General features: G+C 50.2%; 2 protein-coding genes and 1 pseudogene across 8 annotated transcripts in view; all 3 read left to right on the top strand.

The window, feature by feature from the left end:
• Nucleotides 1-1,147: 1,147 nt before the first annotated feature.
• Nucleotides 1,148-18,905, top strand: part of LOC147618120 (synaptotagmin-5-like) — a 128,421-nt gene continuing 110,663 nt past the window's right edge. For all 6 annotated transcript variants that reach the window (XR_015262183.1, XM_086775360.1, XM_086775363.1 and 3 more), the window contains exons 1-2: nucleotides 1,148-1,844; nucleotides 4,129-4,233. Coding sequence is in view for 5 of the 6 variants with exons in the window: in XM_086775360.1 (XP_086631486.1) it covers nucleotides 1,740-1,844; nucleotides 4,129-4,233 (210 nt within the window). In the remaining variant the exon portion in view is untranslated. The remainder of the gene's footprint in view (nucleotides 1,845-4,128; nucleotides 4,234-18,905) is intronic.
• Nucleotides 11,886-14,121, top strand: LOC147618124 (uncharacterized; annotated as a pseudogene). Its single transcript, XR_015262145.1, has 3 exons — nucleotides 11,886-12,412; nucleotides 12,475-13,565; nucleotides 13,667-14,121. The product of XR_015262145.1 is annotated as an uncharacterized LOC147618124 (transcript).
• LOC147618123 (uncharacterized) lies at nucleotides 14,152-15,294 on the top strand. Its single transcript, XM_086775088.1, has 2 exons — nucleotides 14,152-14,280; nucleotides 14,404-15,294. The coding sequence occupies exons 1-2, from the start codon at nucleotides 14,236-14,238 to the stop codon at nucleotides 14,848-14,850; spliced, it is 492 nt and encodes a 163-aa protein (XP_086631214.1). The 5' UTR covers nucleotides 14,152-14,235; the 3' UTR covers nucleotides 14,851-15,294.

Genomic DNA, 18,905 nt, shown 5'->3' with positions numbered 1-18,905 from the left:
ACACTATTTTTTTTTAATTTTAAGTTTTTTTGCGCAACTAATTCCTAGTTGATGAGAGCACTCCTCTCAGGGCCCCGAATGATGCTACCTTGTAATATTGCCCGCAGGTGTGTGCGAGGTGTGGTGTTTGTAAAAGGGCATAAAGGCTACACTATTTTCAAGCCACTCACCCATACATCTACCAATTGCTTTGTTTGTAGGATTAAAACTTGTGCCCATTTAAAGAGTTAGCAACATTTTTAGCTTGGGCACTTCTCTTTGTGTGTGAGAAGAGAAATGAACCACTACATGGACAACCCTTGAAAGGTCTGAACCACCACATGAACAATCCTTGGACATTTTATTTGATATGTATATTGAGACATATTATTTGATATGTATATTCAGACAAATTATTTGATATGTATTAATTAAATGCCACGTCAGTGGCATTTAGTTAATACAACCTTAGAAGATGAGCTTCGCCCACCCTCTTCTCCTTCTCTCTCTCTCCCTCCCTCAACTCGTTGAGTGACCCCTTTGAGGCTTTTTATAGAGAATTGTGGACCTTAAATAGAAAGGATATGAGCGAATGCATGCATATAGAGACGATATGGGGGGTCATCGTTTTATTGCCTTAAATAGATAGGATTGCAAATAAAAAGCATATGGGTGAATGTATGCAAATAGAAAGGATATGGGGGGTCATCATTTATTGCCTTAAATAAAGAGGATATGGGGGTCATCATTTCACTGACTTTTTCAAGCATTAACCATTACATACTAAAATGAAACCTTGAAAAACACTCTTATTCTTGAAAATCTCACTTAATATATTTAATGAAAATGCAAAAAACATTTTGGTGCCATATGGACAACCCTTGAAAGCTTTGTCTTGAAGTGCCCATGGTGTTGCCACAAGAGGAAAGGGGAGGGCTGGGGGTGGGGTGGGGTGGGGTGGGGTGGGGTGGGGTGGGGTGGGGACACATATCTATCTAGCTGCATCTATGCTAAAGAGATCCTCCTACAAACCTATCCGAACTATGATTGACTTGGCTCTATCAACAAAAGGACTTCCTATGTGAACAACGCTTTGTTGGTGAAAATTATTATGTTTTGTAGGTAGAATTCCCTTCAATCCATGACATCTGTTGTCTTTGCAGTATATATGAGATGCACCTTTCCCATGACGGTCATAGAACATAAGAGTCTTCCATGGTGAGCTCTCCTTTGATAAGACACCATAACTACACTTCTGTGAGCACACACATTCTCCTATCTACCCTCAGCTAATTCTCATGGATTCTCAATCATGGTGCATTCACATGACCTCCCCTTGCAGACGATGGCATGTCCCTAGGCCAGTCTGGGGTGCAAGTGACGGGTCAGCATTCCTGACGTGGAACGTCTATTTGTCAGCAAGCTCACAACAGTCTACGAAGCAAAAAAAAAAAAAAAGGGAGTACAGGCACAGCATTGCTTTCTTCGACAAAACCACAGCCAGGGCTTCGTCGAGGTATCTTCCATATGCAGTACCTCGCAGCTCAGCTTCCGTTCCTTTGCCCTCTTCATCTTCACCATCGCTCTGCAACAGCTCCATCACACCTTCATATCTCTGCCCTTCCTTCATCACACCTTGATTTGCCATCCTATCGCTGTACAACAGCAGCGTTGTCACAGCTTCATCTCCACCATCATACTGTCAGAGCTTTGTCCCTTCCATTTCTGTGCAGCTGTGCCATCATCACACACCTGCAGCTATGGCGTTCCTCTCCGGGTTGCTGCTCGGTACCTTCCTCGGACTCGCAGTCATGGTAGCTTTCGTCTACTTGGAAAACCGACGGTCTCTGAAACGCCAACAACTGGTATTTTCCATCATGTTCTGTGTGTTCAATTCAATCTTCGAGGGTTCGCTTTGCTCAAATCATCTGCTTTTCGAAGACTTCCTACAGAAAAACCCCCTAATACTGTCTTAATCGTAATTTTCTCACCACTAGGCTGCTCTTAGTGCAAAACCATGCCTTTGAAGACTCCGATTGTGCTCAAATAAATGTAAGATCTTCTCCATTTCGCCTAGATTTCTGTTTATAGCACAACGAAACCCTTATTACAGAGATCTGCTCACCATTACAGTGTATTTGGCACAAAACCATGCCTTAAGGCTTCGAGTATTCTTTCCCAAACCATAGGATCGTCTTCATATGCTAGTGCATTCTTGCTCTGGATTTCTGTTGCAGATCAAACCCATTATAGTGTGTTTAGCACAAAATCATGCTGTAAGATTGCAACTGGGCTTAAGAATGTTTCCACTTACTAGTGCACCTTGCCCTGAAGGCTTATTTTCTCCAAGTTCTGTGCATAGAAAACCCTTGTCGCATTCAACATAAATCTTTGTAGATTGCTCTTGATTACTAGTGCAATTTGCTTTGATGCTTGATTCCACGGGCATAAGAAAATCTCATTCCTTTACCCCTACCAGAATTTGAACCAAATTAACCCGGGAAACTTGATTGCACTCAGATCTTCTTGGTTCACTAGTGCACCTTGCCCTAGGTTCTTGTCATAATTACATCAGAGCCTCAACTTTTCTACATTTGTTCATGCAAACTGTTGATCTTGTATGCTTAAGGGGGGATTGATGAAACCATCTTTGTCTACAACAGAAATGAAATCCCTTTTGGTCAGTAACTTTCTGCTGTTCTTCCCAAAGGTTTTTGCAATGGCATTTGTCCATGGTCTTAACAAAGACCGCTAGGCGATGACTCATGCACAGCTCTATCCTGGACCTTGATTTTGGGGTAATGAAATGTGCAACAGCTGGACCTGATCAACTAGTTACTTGTCCAATGGTGGATCAAGTCTTGTCTAGGCTATGCCTCACTTTAGAAGGGAACAATGAAAAGTATTTCACATTCGTGGCCTACAAGGCCAGAACAATAGAACATCTGTGGATGAACATAGTGGAAGCATACACTTCACACAAAGAAATGAAATTATCTGAGTTGGTATAAAGATTTCTGCCTGGTGCACATCCTTATGATTGTCTCTACTAGTTAATGGCATCTAGTCTTTGAGAGCCCTTGTGCTATGGGGGTGGTATGTCAGCACACTCATTTGTCAAAGCACAGGGGTTAGATCAAAGGATAACATGCTTCAAAGGAGTCAAGGTAATCTATGCCTGTGCCATCTGAACATATTTGCAATCTTCTGTACTGGCTGTTGGTCACCAAACCTACACTCTCCAAGATCTCATCAGGTGCTGCTGCAGACCCTCTGTTGCTTTAATGCAAGTCATTAACTCAACTTTGCTGCAAGTTGCACAGCAGTCTAGGATGTGTGCAAGCACCGATGCCCATGCTTTAGCTTGTCTTTCTTCGAGCAAATAGATGAATATAATGTGATAATTTGAAGAGTTTTATGTGGTTCAAACTACAGGAGGAAGAAGGTACTGTGGGGATGCTTCTATTCTCATGGCACAGCTTTCTCTTCATTTTAATAGATTTTAAGCTTGCTTCATGTGGTTTTTGTGTGTCGAATTTATGGCATGTTTTTATTTATGGGATATGCACCTTCTCTTGGGAACTACAGCGAGACATATTCAACCTCAGCAGTGGCAACTTGCTGTTGCATGTTTCCAATATATGATAGGATCTACTCTTGGTCACTACTGTAAGATGTACCGTACCTCCGGCAGTTCAACTTGCTCTTAAGAATGATTTACGTGACCACTTGCCTCTTTATTTTAGTTCTAGTAAAGTGTGAAAATTGGAGCTGCAAAAGTTCTATAGTTGCATATCCAGCTCAAACGTCACTTGCTGTCTGGGTGTGAACGGAACCTTGCTTGAAGCTTTGAGTTGCTTGAGTTGCTCCCTGACTTGTTTGCTGGAGTAGTGAAGGAACAGTGGGGCAAGCATATTACATCCATTTCAAGTTTGTAGAATATTGGAGGTGGGTGGTGAGGTAAATCCGGCTGCATCTAAAACAGTCTGTTCACTTGAATTGCTACATTAGCTTGATGGAATTTCTGCAGCTCTTTTCACTCCTTTTGAAACTAAGTGTAGAGATTATCTTTTGTCTTCTTCCATTCTTAAGCGATTATTAACCTTGATGAGCACTCAAATGTGATGCTAATGGGAATAATTTTTGTAGGCCGTTTTTATTGCGGGATTGTCAAGATTGACCCTAGCGGATACAAGAAGGATGTTTCCAAAGGAGACTACTCCCCCTTGGATCGTCTTTCCGACATGGGAAAAAGTAAGTCATTGGCAAGTCTGTGATTATTGTTTTTGCCACTTCAGAAAAGTGACTTGAGCAAATTTTCAGTGGGTAGTGTAATCGTCATGGTAATCAACATCATGAGAAATGTGGCAAAGGTCACCTGTTCCAAAAAAAGTTACAAAAGAAAAAGACATGTTTTTAGGTGGTAGTTTCTCCCACTCTAGTACTATCGTTTCAAGTTGTGCATGGTCTAGTTATTTTACTATGTGGCTTATGTTGCGGTGTGTGCTCAATTTTGATGTGGTATGTGAACAGGTGGTAAGTATCTCGTTTAACCCTTTAAATATTGGGCAACCTTTGGGTGTTCAGACTTCAATAAAGTCTGGACTGCCCACTGGGTTGTGCCCGGGGCCCAAGAGCCATGTGTGGGCAGCCCAAACTTCGGGTGCCCTCTTTGGTCATTTAAACCTACTTCGTAGACACTTTAATGTGTGGGCACTTAAAGGAGGTGCACTTAATGGAGGTGCCCCCATTAATCTTGGTGGGCTATGGACATCCTTGACTGGTGTGCAAGCCCTTCTCCTCCCCCGCCTCAGCTCCGCCCCCCCGCTCCGCCCCCGCTATCCTTTCTCCTTCCGCCTCGCCGTTTCCTCGTAGGGCTGTGTCCCTCCCGTTGGTGACCCCGGTCTCTGGCCTTTTCCCTCTGGAGGACTCCATGGAAGCCGCTCCGACTACCCCTGCTGATTCCGGTCTTCGTCTGGAGTTCACAGATGCAGATCATCACTTGTTTGTTTCCACAGTATCCGCTCTTGAGGCCTCCTCCTTGGTCTGCAAGATAGTGGGTAGCCATCCGATGCGGAGAGAGCTTCGCGACCTTCTGCAAGGCAGCCTCGTTGGCGTGCCTGCCAAGATCGTCAGCGTCGATTTTTTGGGACGTGGCTACTACCAGGTGGATTTCGAGTCCCCCCAGGTAGCTCAGACGGTGCTGGCTCGGAGCCCCATTGCCCTCCGCTCATCCCGGGCGTTCCTGGCGCGATGGACTCACGGTTTCGACCCCGCTTCTGACCCGCTAGCAGGCGTGACAGGTTTCCCCATCACTTTCTGCTTTCCTGGACTCCGCAGGGAGTACTTGCCCCTCTTGTCATCCATTGGCAAGGCGTTCGGGCAGGTGGTGGAGACGCCTCAGACAGTGGCTTCAGTGATAGCTCGGGCAGCAGGACTCCCGGCCATTCGTGTTGTGGTTCCGTCACCGATCCTCCTCCCTTGTCTTTCTGGAGGACATCTGATACAGCGCGTGGAGTATTCGGGCCTCCCCGGCCAGTGCTACATTTGTCGGGAGATGGGCCACCTCGCACGCGCCTGTCCCCGCAAGGGGGTTCTTCCTTCACGCTCTGCCACCTCTGGACCCCCTTCAGGAGGCCCGAGGGGTGGCCATCCACCTCAGAGACCGGACATCCCTGGCTCGTCTCAGCAGGCGCCATCATCTGACGAGCAGGCCCCGGCGGAGGATGCCGCGCAGACCCAGGAGGCTGGCGGATGGCAGGAGGTTCGCCGGCGGAAACGCCCGGCCCGCAGGGACCGCCGCAGACGCCAGCAGGCAGCACAGGCTGGCGGACAGGCTGGCGGACAGGCGACTCCGGCTGGCGTCCAGGCACATACCTGCACTTATGCTCCAGTCAGGGATAGGCGGCCAGCAGGTCCCACCCCGATGGACGAGGATTCAGTCTCAGTGCCCGTTGAGGCCGCCGGTAAAGCCCCCCATGTGGAGACCCCGCTTCTGCCTCCCCCCGCGGGGGGCCCCACCCCCTCCATGGAGCAGATTCCTGAGGATCCCGGGCCGCACTCCGCGACCCCCGGCCCCTCTTCCCCTCACTCGGAGAGCACTCCTTCCACCCCCCCCTCTCCCCCCCCAGCCCCCCCCCTCCCGCCTCCCCCGGCGGCCCCCCCTGACACCTCTCCTCTGGCAGATGCCTCTCCATCCTCTCCTCGCTCTCCCCCCTCCTCTCCGCGAGCCACCATCCCTCCCTCGGCCTCTCCAGGATACTCCTCCAGACCACCCACTGCCCCAGGGCAGCGCAGCTGGGTAGGCCAGAGTTCAGTTCAGCGGCTGTTCCACCGCCACTCCGGGCCGATGGAGATGGCGATCCTAGCTTCGCCCGCCCCACAGAGTTCTCTCCAGCCTCCCCTGGGGGGCCCCCGCGAGTGATGGGGCTCCCAGTGGATTACGGTTTCTTCAGGTGTCTTTAGCTGGATGCTAGCCCGTTCGAGACACTGGTCGCGCCCTTGCGAGTATGCGTGGTGTGCCATCCCTCTCGTTCTCCTTCAGTGGTGAGCAGCACGGTGGCCTTCTCCTTTCCTCTCAGTGTTGCCCCAGACACAGCATGGGATTGCAACTCTGTAGAGGAAGTTTTGCGTGATCAGATACTGGAGTTTTCTCACCACTTCAGTGACTTGGGGCTCACGGACCTATTGATGCTGGAGGATGCAGAGGACAGGATGGGGGGCAGCCATGAGACCATTCATGGTCCGGAGCTCGCTGCCTGGGAGGAGCTAGTGCTGCAGGTGAGAGGCCAGGATCCGTGGACTCTCTCGGAGTTTGGCAGGATGCAGGGGAGTTTATCTTTCTCGCGCTCGGATAGACGGGCCACTGGAGTTAACCTTTCCAGCATCGACAGGTTTTACATTGATGAGTGGGCTTGCGATAGAGGTGGCACTGTGGGTATACTTGCAGGCTCTTCTTTTTCAAACCACTTTCCAGTGCTTCTCCAGATCGAGGACCCTACGAGAGGAGAGCGAGGCCAGAGCGTCCGGATTCGAGATTGTCTCATAGAGGAGCCCGAGATTGCGACCAGAGTTGAGCAGGTCTGGCAGGAGCTTCAGTTCAGGAGAGGATCGGCAGCCAGCGATCTTGACAGGGGTTTGCAGGAGATCAGTAGGATGCTCAGACAGGCTGCCCTGGACCGTCTGGAGGCTTTCAGAGAGCAGGAGAGGAGCCTGCGGAGGAGTCTAGCTTCCCTTCAGAGACTTCAGGAGAGGGATCCTACGAGCCCTTGGATTTCAGAGCAGATGGAGTCAGCTCGCACAGAGATCAGATCCATCGAGGAGAGGAGGGTGGAGTTTCGATTCCATGCTCGGGATTCTTTTTGGACACAGGCTGGAGACAGAGTGACTCGGGATTTCTTTGAGGTGACAGGGCCTTGCTTCAGACGTGATGGTCTCAGGCGTCTTCGGCAGGCTGATGGCCAGGTAGTGGTGGATCCCCCCAGGGTTCGGGCGATCGCCACAGATTTTTACAGGGATCTGCTCTCTGCTGAGCCAGCAGATGACAGGGTGAGAGAGGCTCGGGAGGCAGTCTGGAGCTTCACGAGACCGGTTGTGCCGGCCCATTTGCAGCACTCCCTTCTCTCCCCCTTCTCGGATGCGGAACTGGAGGCGGCTCTTCAGGCACTTCCTCAGGGCAAATGCCCAGGAGAGGACGGTCTCTCAATGGCTTTCTTCCAGAGGTACTGGGGTCTCTTGCATAGGGGTTTCAGATTGGCATTCCAGGAGATCATGGAGTCGGGAGACATGCCGGACAGCATGGTAGAGGGGTTGATTCACTTGATTCCCAAAGAGGGAGGAGACAGACTGGAGATTAGACAGTGGAGACCGATCACCTTGCTAGGCACGGCCTACAAGGTCCTAGCTAAGGCGATCAGCAGGCGACTTCAGCCTCACCTTCCGGACATCATCCACTCCACGCAGACAGGCTTCATCCAGGATAGGAGCATCCTGGATAACATCTTCTCTTTCTGGGAGGCTACGGCTTTGGCTAGATTTCGGCAGGAGGATCTGGCAGTGCTCCTTCTCGACTTCGAGAAGGCATATGATCGGGTGGACTGGGTCTTCTTGGAAGGCACTATGGAGAGGATGGGCTTTCCCCCCCAGTGGATCCGTGGGGTCTCTGCACTCTGCACATCGGCTCATAGCCAGGTGCTGATACAGGGCGTGCGCGGAGAGAGGTTCCAGCTCTCGCGCTCGGTGCGGTAGGGGTGCCCCTTGGCGCCCTTTCTTTTCCTTTTTGTGGCGGAGGCCATGAGCACTTTCTTGACGGCACAGGATACAGGTTTGCGGGGCCTCCAGCTCTCCATCCGCACCTCGGAGGAGCTCCTAGACTCGGAGTTTGCGGATGACACTGCTGTCTATCTTCAGGGAGGGGAGGAGAACCTCCGCCGCTTCGCCTCAGCCATGGACAGGTTTTGCAGAGCTTCGGGCGCTTTGATCAACTGGCACAAGTCGTGTGGGTTGTGGGTCAGTTCTGTGCCCCCCCCCGACTTGGAGGCCAGTTGATGGGTTTCAGTGGCTGGCCCCCGGCACTACAGTGCGCTATCTGGGATGCGATGTGGGCATTGACATATCTCCGGAGCAGCAGATAGCCCCCTTCTTCTGAGCATTCGGAAGAAGCTTCTGTATTGGAGTACCGCTCGTTTATCTCTGGCTGGCCGAGTGGTTGTGGCCAACCAGGTTCTGCTTGCTACCATGTGGTACATCACTTCTTGCTGGGCCTTCTCTCGGGCGTGCATTGGCCAGGTGCAGAGGCTCATCAGGAACTTTCTTTGGTCCGGTGGCGACGACGAGCGGCCCGCCAGGGCCAAGGTGGCATGGGCTGTGATCACTCAGCCGAGGGAGAGAGGCGGCCTAGGCATAGTTGATCCTATTTGTCAGAGCCGAGCTTTGCTTGGCAAGTTGGTGGTTCGTGGCCTCCTACCAGGCGCTGAGCCTTGGAAGGAGTTTCTTGTTTCCAGGATTCTCAGCCGCACTCCTTCTCTTAGCGGCCCCTGGACCCCCTGCATCAGGTGGATCTTTACAGAGCAGCGATCCAGAGGAGTGGGCCTTGGTTTCGAGGACCGTTTTGCAGCTAGCCTTCTGAGGGCCTGGGAGCATCTGAGGCCGTCACTCTTCCAGACTCCCCCGGGCACCGATGAGGAGCGCCTGAGGCAGCCATTGATCTGGAACCCCTTGATCCGACTTCCCAGTGGTCATATGGTTGGATCGCGATCTCATGTGTCGTGGGGCCCGTTGAGCTCCGGCCCAGCCCAGTCATTAGACGACTGGATATGTTTTTAGCAGCTGCCTCTAGAGGTTCAGGAGAGGAGACTCAGCGGGATGAGGGGCAGAGAGTTGATGAGGCAGGACATTGAGGCGGCCATCCCCCGGGAGTGGCGGACTCCAGTACAGGACCCTCCACCTCCACAGTGGATGGGCGTCTTTACTCGGCATGAGATCCTTCTAGCGGTTTGCGGCTCAGCAGAGAGAGTCGCCCCACTCACCTTCGAGGTGGGAGAGGGAGGCCAGCTTCAGAGGACCCGACTAGATTTGGATGAGTTCCAGGGTTGTATCTTTCAGAGGGTGCGGGTGGTCGGCTTTCATAAGAGACAGTGGCATGTAGACCCCTCACCAGCCTCGATAGGGGAGGATATTCTTGGAGATTATGGGCTTGGGACAGCAGGCCTCTTATTCGCCTTCAGTGGGATCCAGGCGAGTGGCTTTGGCGAGATCCCTATTCGGCCCCTACCAGCCCAGGCACCCCCTTTTTTCAGTACACAGCGAGGCTGGGGCGGCGGATCCAGAGGCACAGGATAGCGGGCACCCCGGCGGCGGCCGAGCATTGGCGACAGGGGCTCTCCCCTGCCTTCCTTAGGGACTTCTGGCAACGCCTTTGGGACAGCTTCCGGCCCCGGAAGGTGACGCTTTTTCTCTGGCTTACAGCGCATAGAGGACTGGCTGTGGGGGCTTGGCTAGCTTTTGGCAGACACCCAACGTCCTGCCCTCGGTGCGGCCATGCACAGGAGTCGCAGCGGCACTGCTTATGGGATTGCCCACAGGCACAGCAGGTCTGGCAGCGCGCTCCCAGGATGGTTTTTGCAGGCTCGCCAGGTGAGATGATGGTGACGTGGGGTGCGGTGGCTTGGGCCACGGACAGCGGCCCGGCCCTTGGATACGAGGACGTCCCTGGCAGTGTGACCATCCAGGTCTCTGACAAGGCGATGGCGGTGGTTCCGACGCCGCCAGACTTCTCTTCGGCAGTCTCCCAGGAGGGGGACGGGCACAGATGGGAGATGATCAGCATCATGACGGCTTGGCACATATGGAGAGCCCGATGCAGGGAGGCCATAGACCGCCAGGCGACTCCACCGGCGGAGGTCATACAGGCTCTCTGGGTGGACATCATTCACACCTTGAGAGGACACTGGGGGAAACTGCAAGGCGACTCGGATCGCATGAGAGATCGCCGCAAGGCGTTCCTCCGCACTTGGCAGCCTGGCCCTTTCTTCACCGCGAGGGGCGAGGATGTCACTTGGCACTACAGGCCTCCAGTTTGGCTCTTCTCACCTCCCGCATGTACTACTAGGTAGCCCCCCCCCCCAGAGAGTGGCCAGCCACGGGGGTGGAGCTCCGGTGTTCACTGTATTTATTATCCCTCCTTGTGAGGTGAGCTTTGTAGCCTTATGGCGTCTTCTCATTAACTAATAGAAGGATCGTTTTTCCCAAAAAAAAAAAAAAAAATCTTGGTGGGCTATGCCACATGGCATAAGAGGGTTGGACCCCCCTCCACCTCCTCTCCACCAACCTTTCCCATGACTCTTTTCCTGCTCCTCCTCACGTATCCAGACACATCTCTCTCTTGGGATTCTTCTCCCTATGCAGGTCGACTTCTGCAGAGTTCACAAAAAGGAGAAAAGCTGCCAGCTGCACCTACTGATGTACCCGACTGTACCTGGCTGCACTTGCTGCTGTACCCAAACTGAATCTGCTGGCCTGTACCCTGCTGCATCGTGCATCCTGCAGCCGTACCTGTACCCTTACAGCCATACCTGTACCTGCTGTGCTGAACCTGACTGTACTTGCTGTACTGAACCCGGCTATACATGCTGTACAAGGCTGCTGGGATTCCTTCGCTCTGGGTGCTTTTGGCCTCACTGGAAAACTTTTCCCAAGAGGTAGGGATCCCCCGCCTCGACCAATCCTTTTTCCTAAGCGCGTGCGTTCTGTACCCATACCAAATCATCCCAAAGTTTTTTTTTTCTTAAAAAAATATGCCGACTTATCCTCTACATTGTGTGTTATTGACACCTTGTTCTTGTGAAGAAACAGCACTTTTTCCAGCCCTAAAAAGGGACTTTTTGGATATTTTATATCAAGGTAGGATCAAAACGTACGTACGGATCCAATCCGTACCGAACAACCGTACCGTACGGGGATCCGTACGTACTTTTTTTTTTGGGGTTTCGCTTGCGATAAACGTTTTTTTTTTGGGGTTTCGCCTGCGATAAACGTCTTGTGTCTGCGTCTTGCGTCTGGACTCTGGAGGCCGTACGACCTCAACCTTCCGGTAACGGCCAACTGCCATGCTCTCTCTCTACAGTCGCACTCTCTCTCTCTCCGCTACTGTCGCCGCCGCCTTCCCTTCGCTTCGCCTCCTTCCCCCGGCGCCTTCCCCTGTTCGCCATCTTCTCTGTTCGCCTGCTTTCGCCCTGTTCGCCATCTTCTCTGTTCGCCGCCCTTCGCCCCTGTTCGTTATCTTCTCATTGTTCTGCCCCCCCTTTCCCCACCCACCCTTGCTCAGGCCCCCAAGGGAGCAACATAACTCTCTCTCTCTCTCTCTCTCTCTCTCTCTCTCTCTCTCTCACAGAGCCTTAGCCCACCATCTGTGGACCGTGCACTGAGCTCTCAGCCTCTCTCTCCTTCAAGTCTCTCTCTCTCTCTCTCTCTCTCTCTCTCTCTCTCTCTCTCTCTCCCTCTCAGCCGAGCTGCCCACTAAATATTATGCATTGCATGATTGCTGAATCCTGATTGAAATTGTATGGCATTGTGCATTGAATTTGTCAGAGCAATCATGCCGAAGCGAGAGAACCCATACTGGAAGGAGCACACAAACGTCATTCGCATTGTGACTACTCTAGGGCAGGCAGGTAGTGGCACTCGACAATGGCAGTGCAAGTACTGCAATTTCACCCTCACGAGTACAATTACTCGTGTCATCAAGCACCTCACAGGCATTGGCACCACCAACAATTGTGCAGGGTGCAAGAGAGTGCCACAAGCATTGAGAGATCAGTTGATTGCTGAAAATTTCCCTGCAATGGGGGCAGCTGGAAGAGGAAGAGGCACGCAAGAGACACAGGATGCGCTTCATGATGCTCTTCTTGGGGACTTGGCCGGTCCATCCACGCAGGTTGATGAGGATTCACAATCTCAGCCTGCCTCTTCTGAGCAGGCATCGTCTGCTTGAAAGAGCCTTCTGTCATGCAAGATGAGGATGAGGGTGATACATATACGCAAAGGCAAACCACCTTGCCTTCTCGTGTGCATGCACAGTCTTGGGTCAAAGAAAGGCAAAAGGTGGCTGAGATGGAGATTGCTCGCACTCTCATAGAGTGCAATATCTCCTTCAATGTTTTGAGGACTGACCAATGGAAGAGGATGGTCAGAGCTATAGCCCAGGTTGGACACACGGAGTCATGGTCAGGGCTTGAGTACAAAAAGATGCGCACCACGATGCTTGATGAGCAAAAGGCCTTGATAGACAAGGCATTGGTGCCAGTGAAAGTAGGTTGGCAACAATTTGGTTGCACTATCATTTCGGATGGCTGGAGTGACACACGGCGACGACACATCATCAATATTCTTGTCTCTTCATGTCTTGGTACTATGTATTTCTTACGCGCTGTGGATGCTAGAAAGGCAGGCGAACGCATCACTGCTGAGAGTATCTATGAGCATATTCGCCAGGCAATTGTTGAGGTTGTTCCAGAGAATGTGGTGCAGGTTGTAACAAACAATGCTGCTAATTGCAAGGCAATGGGAGACATGGTGGAGTCAGAGTTTCCTCGCATTGTGTGGACTCCGTGTGCAGCCCATTGCCTTGATTTGCTTATGGAGGACATAGGCAAGCTCAGTTGGGTGCAACCCACAGTTTCTGATGCCACGAAGATCACTACATTCTTCAGAAAGAAGCAGCAGGCATTGGCTATCTTTAGGAGCCACAGCAACCTAGATATGGTGCGGCCATCCAAGACAAGATTTGCCTATATGTATTTGGTGCTACACAGGCTTTTCAAATTGAGAGATCCACTATTACAAACAGTTGTGGATCCAAAGTGGAGAGATATGTATCATTCACAGACAGAGCCCACCAAATACATACAGAGACGGATACTGGAGGAGACCCTCTGGACGGATGTGCAAACTCTCTTAGTGGCTTTGTAGCCAATATTTGTACTTCTGCGAGTCACAGACATGGAGGGCTCCACTTTGGGCTTAGTGTACCACCTCTTCATGCAGATGAAGAGTCATATTGCAGCCTGTACGTCCCTGACACAGAATTGGTAAGTAAAATCTTGATTCTTGATGGCCGATTACAAAATCTTGATTCTTGAGTCTTGACTTATCTAATTGCTCCACTTCTCTGTTTATTTTACTCTTGCAGCCGAGATGATATATTGGCTATTGTGGATTATCGATGGGGGTATATGAGTCGCCTCATTCATGGGATGGCTGCATTCCTCCATCCTTTCTACAAGACGCCACTTCTCTTTCATGATAGGGAGCTGCTCACCTTACGAGATAGGTACATTAATAGTATGTATGATGTGGAGCAGCAATTGGAGATTGATGCGGAGCTCTGCAGCTGGGTCAACAACTTGGGACCCTCATTTGCTAGAGCTGTTGCTCTTAGACCAGAGGCCACCAAGCTTCCTCTTACTTGGTGCCAAAACTATGGAAGACAGGGTCTTCCACACCTTACAGATATAGCTCTGCGAGTGCTATCTCATGTATGTATATCATGTATGTACTATGCCATATGAACTAGTCTTGTGAAGCTTGTTGGGAATTGCCGAGCTCACATGAATGAAGCACTTTTTTTGAATTGGAGTGCAGGATTGTTCAGCAGGTGCTTGTGACCGCAACTGGAGCACTTACTCACTCATCCATACAAAGATACGCAATCGTTTGAGCACCTCTCAACTAGAGAGACTGGTCTATTGTAGGGCCAACATGAAGCTCGTACGAGCTTATCATGCTTTGGGCACTCCAAAACCGGTGAGTTTATCCTATTCATTCTCTTATGGGGATTGGCCTCCCATTTACATAGCTTTTATACTATAGTATACACATAGTTGAGTCGTTGACACTCCGCGTTCTCTGTGGTTTTACGTTGAATAGGTGGATCCAACACGTGTCAAGCTGGTCCCAGATCCTACCACCATTGATGAGGCAGAGCAACGGTTGAGAGATGAGCAAGACGAGATTCTTTGCCTCCTGCATAGAGAGATGGAGAGTGTAGACAGGGGGGTGACGAGATCGAGAGCCCGGGCTTATAAAATTCAGCTACATGAGGGACCTGCAGATGCAGAGAGTTCTGGCCGGAGAGGCGCCCGGAGAGGGAAGCTGCCTATTCAGACTCCTCGAGCACGTGCGAATGAGGCCGTTCGCCTCATTCACACTACCCAGCAAGATGATGCAGAGGCAGGGACAGGGACACTTGAGGCAGCCCACCCACCTGTGCCCATGATGATAGGGCCTGAGTATGATGACGAGGGCAATGTCATCACGGAGGGTTATATGCTTGATTCTCCAGGGTCATCATCCTCATCGGATGATGAGTTTTGATTTGGATTACCTTAGTTTTGATTTGGTGTTGTATGGACATGGCACATTTTGTCATTATTCCTAGACTCATTTTCAAATTTCATCATTTTTTGATGTGAATTGTGAGTTGTCACGACTCACTTGTGACAATGTGACTTGTCTTAAGTAATAAGTATTAAGTATTAAGTACGATTAACTTATTAAGTATGATTGACGACTTGTGATTCTAATTTCTCACTTTTGAATTAGTAGGTTTGTGACCTTGTTGTGTCTCTATTTCGAAAGTTTTATATGTCAATGTGGACATGGACTGAAATTTTATGTAGGTGGCTGAAATTTCTGAGATTTTATGTATTTTTATGTATTTTTACCAATGGTACGTATTTTTACGTACCTTAAATTTTTTTTCCGTACCAAACAACGTACAGTACGTACGGATCCGTATAGTACATAACGTTTGGTACCACCTTGTTTTATATTTTATTTTTGAGTTTTTTTGTCTTGGCTGCTGGCCTACACCTTTATGGTGACCAACCAGCACCCCCCCTTCACTATATATAGCATTGCCTATACCTCATCACTCATGCACCACTTCATCGCTATATCAGGTACCATCTGGCCGCCTTCAGCAGGGGCTCATCAGTGTTTTCCTCTGCTGGTCCAGGCCGCCTTCTGCAGGGCTCACATCAGCCTTACATCAGGCTGTTCTTGGCACTTACATCAGGCTTTCTTTACTCTACATCTGCGTTTTACTTCTGCATATGTCAGCTCCTACATCAGCGTTTATACATCAGCTTACTTCTGCATTTTTCTTCAGCAGTCATCTGCGGTTTGCTGCAGCATACATCAGCCCACATCTGCGCTTACATCAGGCTTACATCAGGGCTTATATCAGCGTTTATCTCAGCCTTACATCAGCGCATACATCAAGGCTCACATCCATGCTTACCTTCAGCATATCTTGTGCGTTTTGGCACAGCCCTTGGGACAATAGCCCTCTTTGCTACGCATCGGGACGGCAGCCCTCTCTGCTACGCATCTTGACACCTTTGCTACGCATCGGGACAGCAGCCCTCTATGCTACGCATCGGGACGGTAGCCCTGCTTCAGGTACGCAGCACCCGTGTCACCAGAGCTTGCACCACTCGGGACGGCAACCCTCTCTGCTTCAGGTACGCAGCACCCGTGTCATCAGAGACTACAACACCATCATCGTCATCGATGTTACCTTTTTCCGTTGCCACTATCACCTCCTTGTGCTTTGCCTCACATCGACGCGAGCCTTCATCATCGACCGTGCTTCAGCTCCGACGTCTTCTCTGCTTTAGCACTGGTCTTCTTTCTGCTCAGAGTCACCTCTCATATAAGGGCTCTCACCCTTTTATATATATTCACTCACATATTTCATGCTTTGTGGTTTTACTTTGATCTCTCGTATATCTGGTCCTTCCGTCCTTTTGCCCTCACAGTTCTTGCTTCTTGCACCCAATCCATGTGTGATCCACATGTGCGCGGTCACCTCCTGGAACCTAACGTCTTGCTGCTCATTTGCACACCTCCTTGCCAAGCATGTGCTCTGTCTCTGAACTCTCTCTCTCTCTCTCTCTCTCTCTCTCCCCTCACTATATTCCAGTTCCAATTTCATTTTCTAGGTGCCAGTAGTATCATCTTTATTTTTCATTTTCTGGGTTTTTTTATCCAGACATTGTATCAGATCCACCATGATGTAACTTTTGGTCTCATAGGTCATTATGGCCTTTTGAAGACGTTAATATAACATTTCATTTCATTTCATTTCTCTCTCCTCTCTTTTCTATCATAGTCACAAGGGATGGGGGACGGTAGCGGGGACGGGGACGGGACGAGGGACGGCCATATGTAGGGAATGGGGACGGGGGTAGGAACGGCACTTAAAAGTTACTTTGTCAGTACCACCCACTCGCCTATACGGGCAAAGCTGCATGTCCATGGCTGTGCACCACCTCCATGAGGGGATGGGGTGTGATTGACCTCATCCTACCATGTCCATCCCATCGTCCTTCTACGGGTAGTTGGAACTTGAAGAGCCACTACCACGAGGAGGATGCCAGGGATGATGGATGCCTCCTTGTCACTTGATAGCTTGAGAGAGAGAGAGAGAGAGTGAGTGAGGCTTGAGCCTTGAAAGTTGAGGGAGAACTTGAGTGTGAGGATGGATGTGTGTGTGTGTGTGTGTGTGTGTGAAGCTTGAGAGAGTGTGTGTGTGAGGGAGAATGTGTGTCTTGAGAGGCTACAGCTTGCTTGTGTGAGAGCTTGAAACTTGAGACCTTGGCCCTTGAGGCTTGCCACTTGAGGGAGAGTGTGTGTGTGTGTGTGTGTGAAGCTAAAGCTTGAAGTGTGAGAGGGAGTGTGTGTGCACTGTGTGTGTCTTCTTATAGGGAGGGAGGCAAGAGAGAGGCCAAGGCCCAAAGCCTCAAAGGCTCAAGGCCTATGGGCCAAGGCTAAAGGCCCATGAAAAGCCCCTCCCAAACGGCCCAAAAAAAGGTCAAAAATGTGACCATTGCCCAAACAGTAACCTGCAGGCGTTCCCATGCAGCCGTCCCCTCTTGGATCCGTCCTTGGAACGCCGTCCCTTGTGAGGGACGCCCAACTGGGGACGTCCGTTTGTCCCCGTCCGTCCCCGTTCCACAATGTTCCTGGGACGGCGTCCTCCCGTTCCAAGGGTCCGTCCCCTCCGTCCCATGTGACTATGTTTTCTATGCATAGTTGGATTCCGTATGATCTTTATGGCATGTCCGGTATGGGTACGTGCAAAGGCCCAAAAAAACGTTTTTATTTTCTTTATTAAGGTGCCTTATCTCTTCTCATATGTTTGTGCCATTGCTTCATGCTACCCCAAGTCGAGGTGCTCTCCATTGGTCCGAGGAGATGCTCCTCTTGAAAGAAGCTTCAGATCTGAGAGATCCTCTAAAGATATAGGAGTGCCCCTCCATAGAGAGCGGATGTGGAGAGCCTCTATATAGTCATAGATGTCGAGGACCCCCCCACATTGTATCATTGTATCACTAATACTTGCATGGCTGTTTTTTCCTTTTAGCTCAAGTTGGTAAAAAAAAAACGTTTTTTCCATGATTCAGTCACTTCATGGACACATTATAACACTTACAATCTCATAGACTCTTTGGTATTTGTAGACATTAATAGAACTTTCTTCTCTTCCTAGTTCTGTAATTCAATTTGTCCCCAATGTCCCAATCTTCCCAATGTCCAATTTCTCCAATTTTGCCCAATTACCCCGATGTCCCAATTTTTAATGTTTTCCTCAATTTTCTTGTTTTGCTCGATTTCCCCAATTTTTATGCCCAATTTCTCCCAATGCCCCAATTTTCCCAATGTCCAACTTCCCCAATCTAGTCCAATTTCCTTCAATGCCCCCCATTTTTTTCATGCTTCTCTAATTTTTCCAATCTGCCCAATTCAGACTTTATTTTGTGCACGCCTTATGGCATTCGTATCTGAGTTCTTGCTCAATTCAGCAAGTTCTCTAAATCTTAGGATTATAAACATAGCATATTCCTCATCCTAAATACAAATTGGTATATAAAGCTTTACTTGATGGATAGAGTGTAGTTCATTGATTGTCGACATTGACCCACTCTGAGGGTCACCATAGTGAGGGCCTCTCTCGATTGGTTTCCTATCAAGGGAGGTTCCTTTGCCAGCTCCCGCAGATTTCTGACCAGCTGACTCAGCTCTTCACACCCTTTGGCCACCTGCAGCTCCCAACCTGGCAGGCCTCTTTGAGCGCTGATTGATTCAGTGCTTCTCAAATCTTGTGGAGACAGCCTGCTCCTTTGAATCAGTTCTCTCCCCAGAGACAGCCTCCTCCTTTGAATCAGTTCTCTCCCCATAGACCATCAGTGGCCCCCCTTGGGATTATGGAGCTTGTGGTGGACTACTCGTTCTTCAGGTGCCCCCCATTTGAGACAAGCTCCTACGCTGAGGTGGCAGCTCCTCTTTGAGTCTCTGTGGTGCTTCACTTCCGCCCCACCGAGCATGATGTTGAGCCGTTAGTCTTGTCCTTCCCTTCTCCTTCC

The sequence above is a fragment of the Cibotium barometz genome, chromosome 35 (assembly GCF_041138505.1).
Source record: "Cibotium barometz isolate CiBa-2024 chromosome 35, ASM4113850v1, whole genome shotgun sequence".
Taxonomy (NCBI): Eukaryota; Viridiplantae; Streptophyta; class Polypodiopsida; order Cyatheales; family Cibotiaceae; genus Cibotium; species Cibotium barometz.
This window is presented reverse-complemented; position numbering and strand designations above follow the sequence as displayed.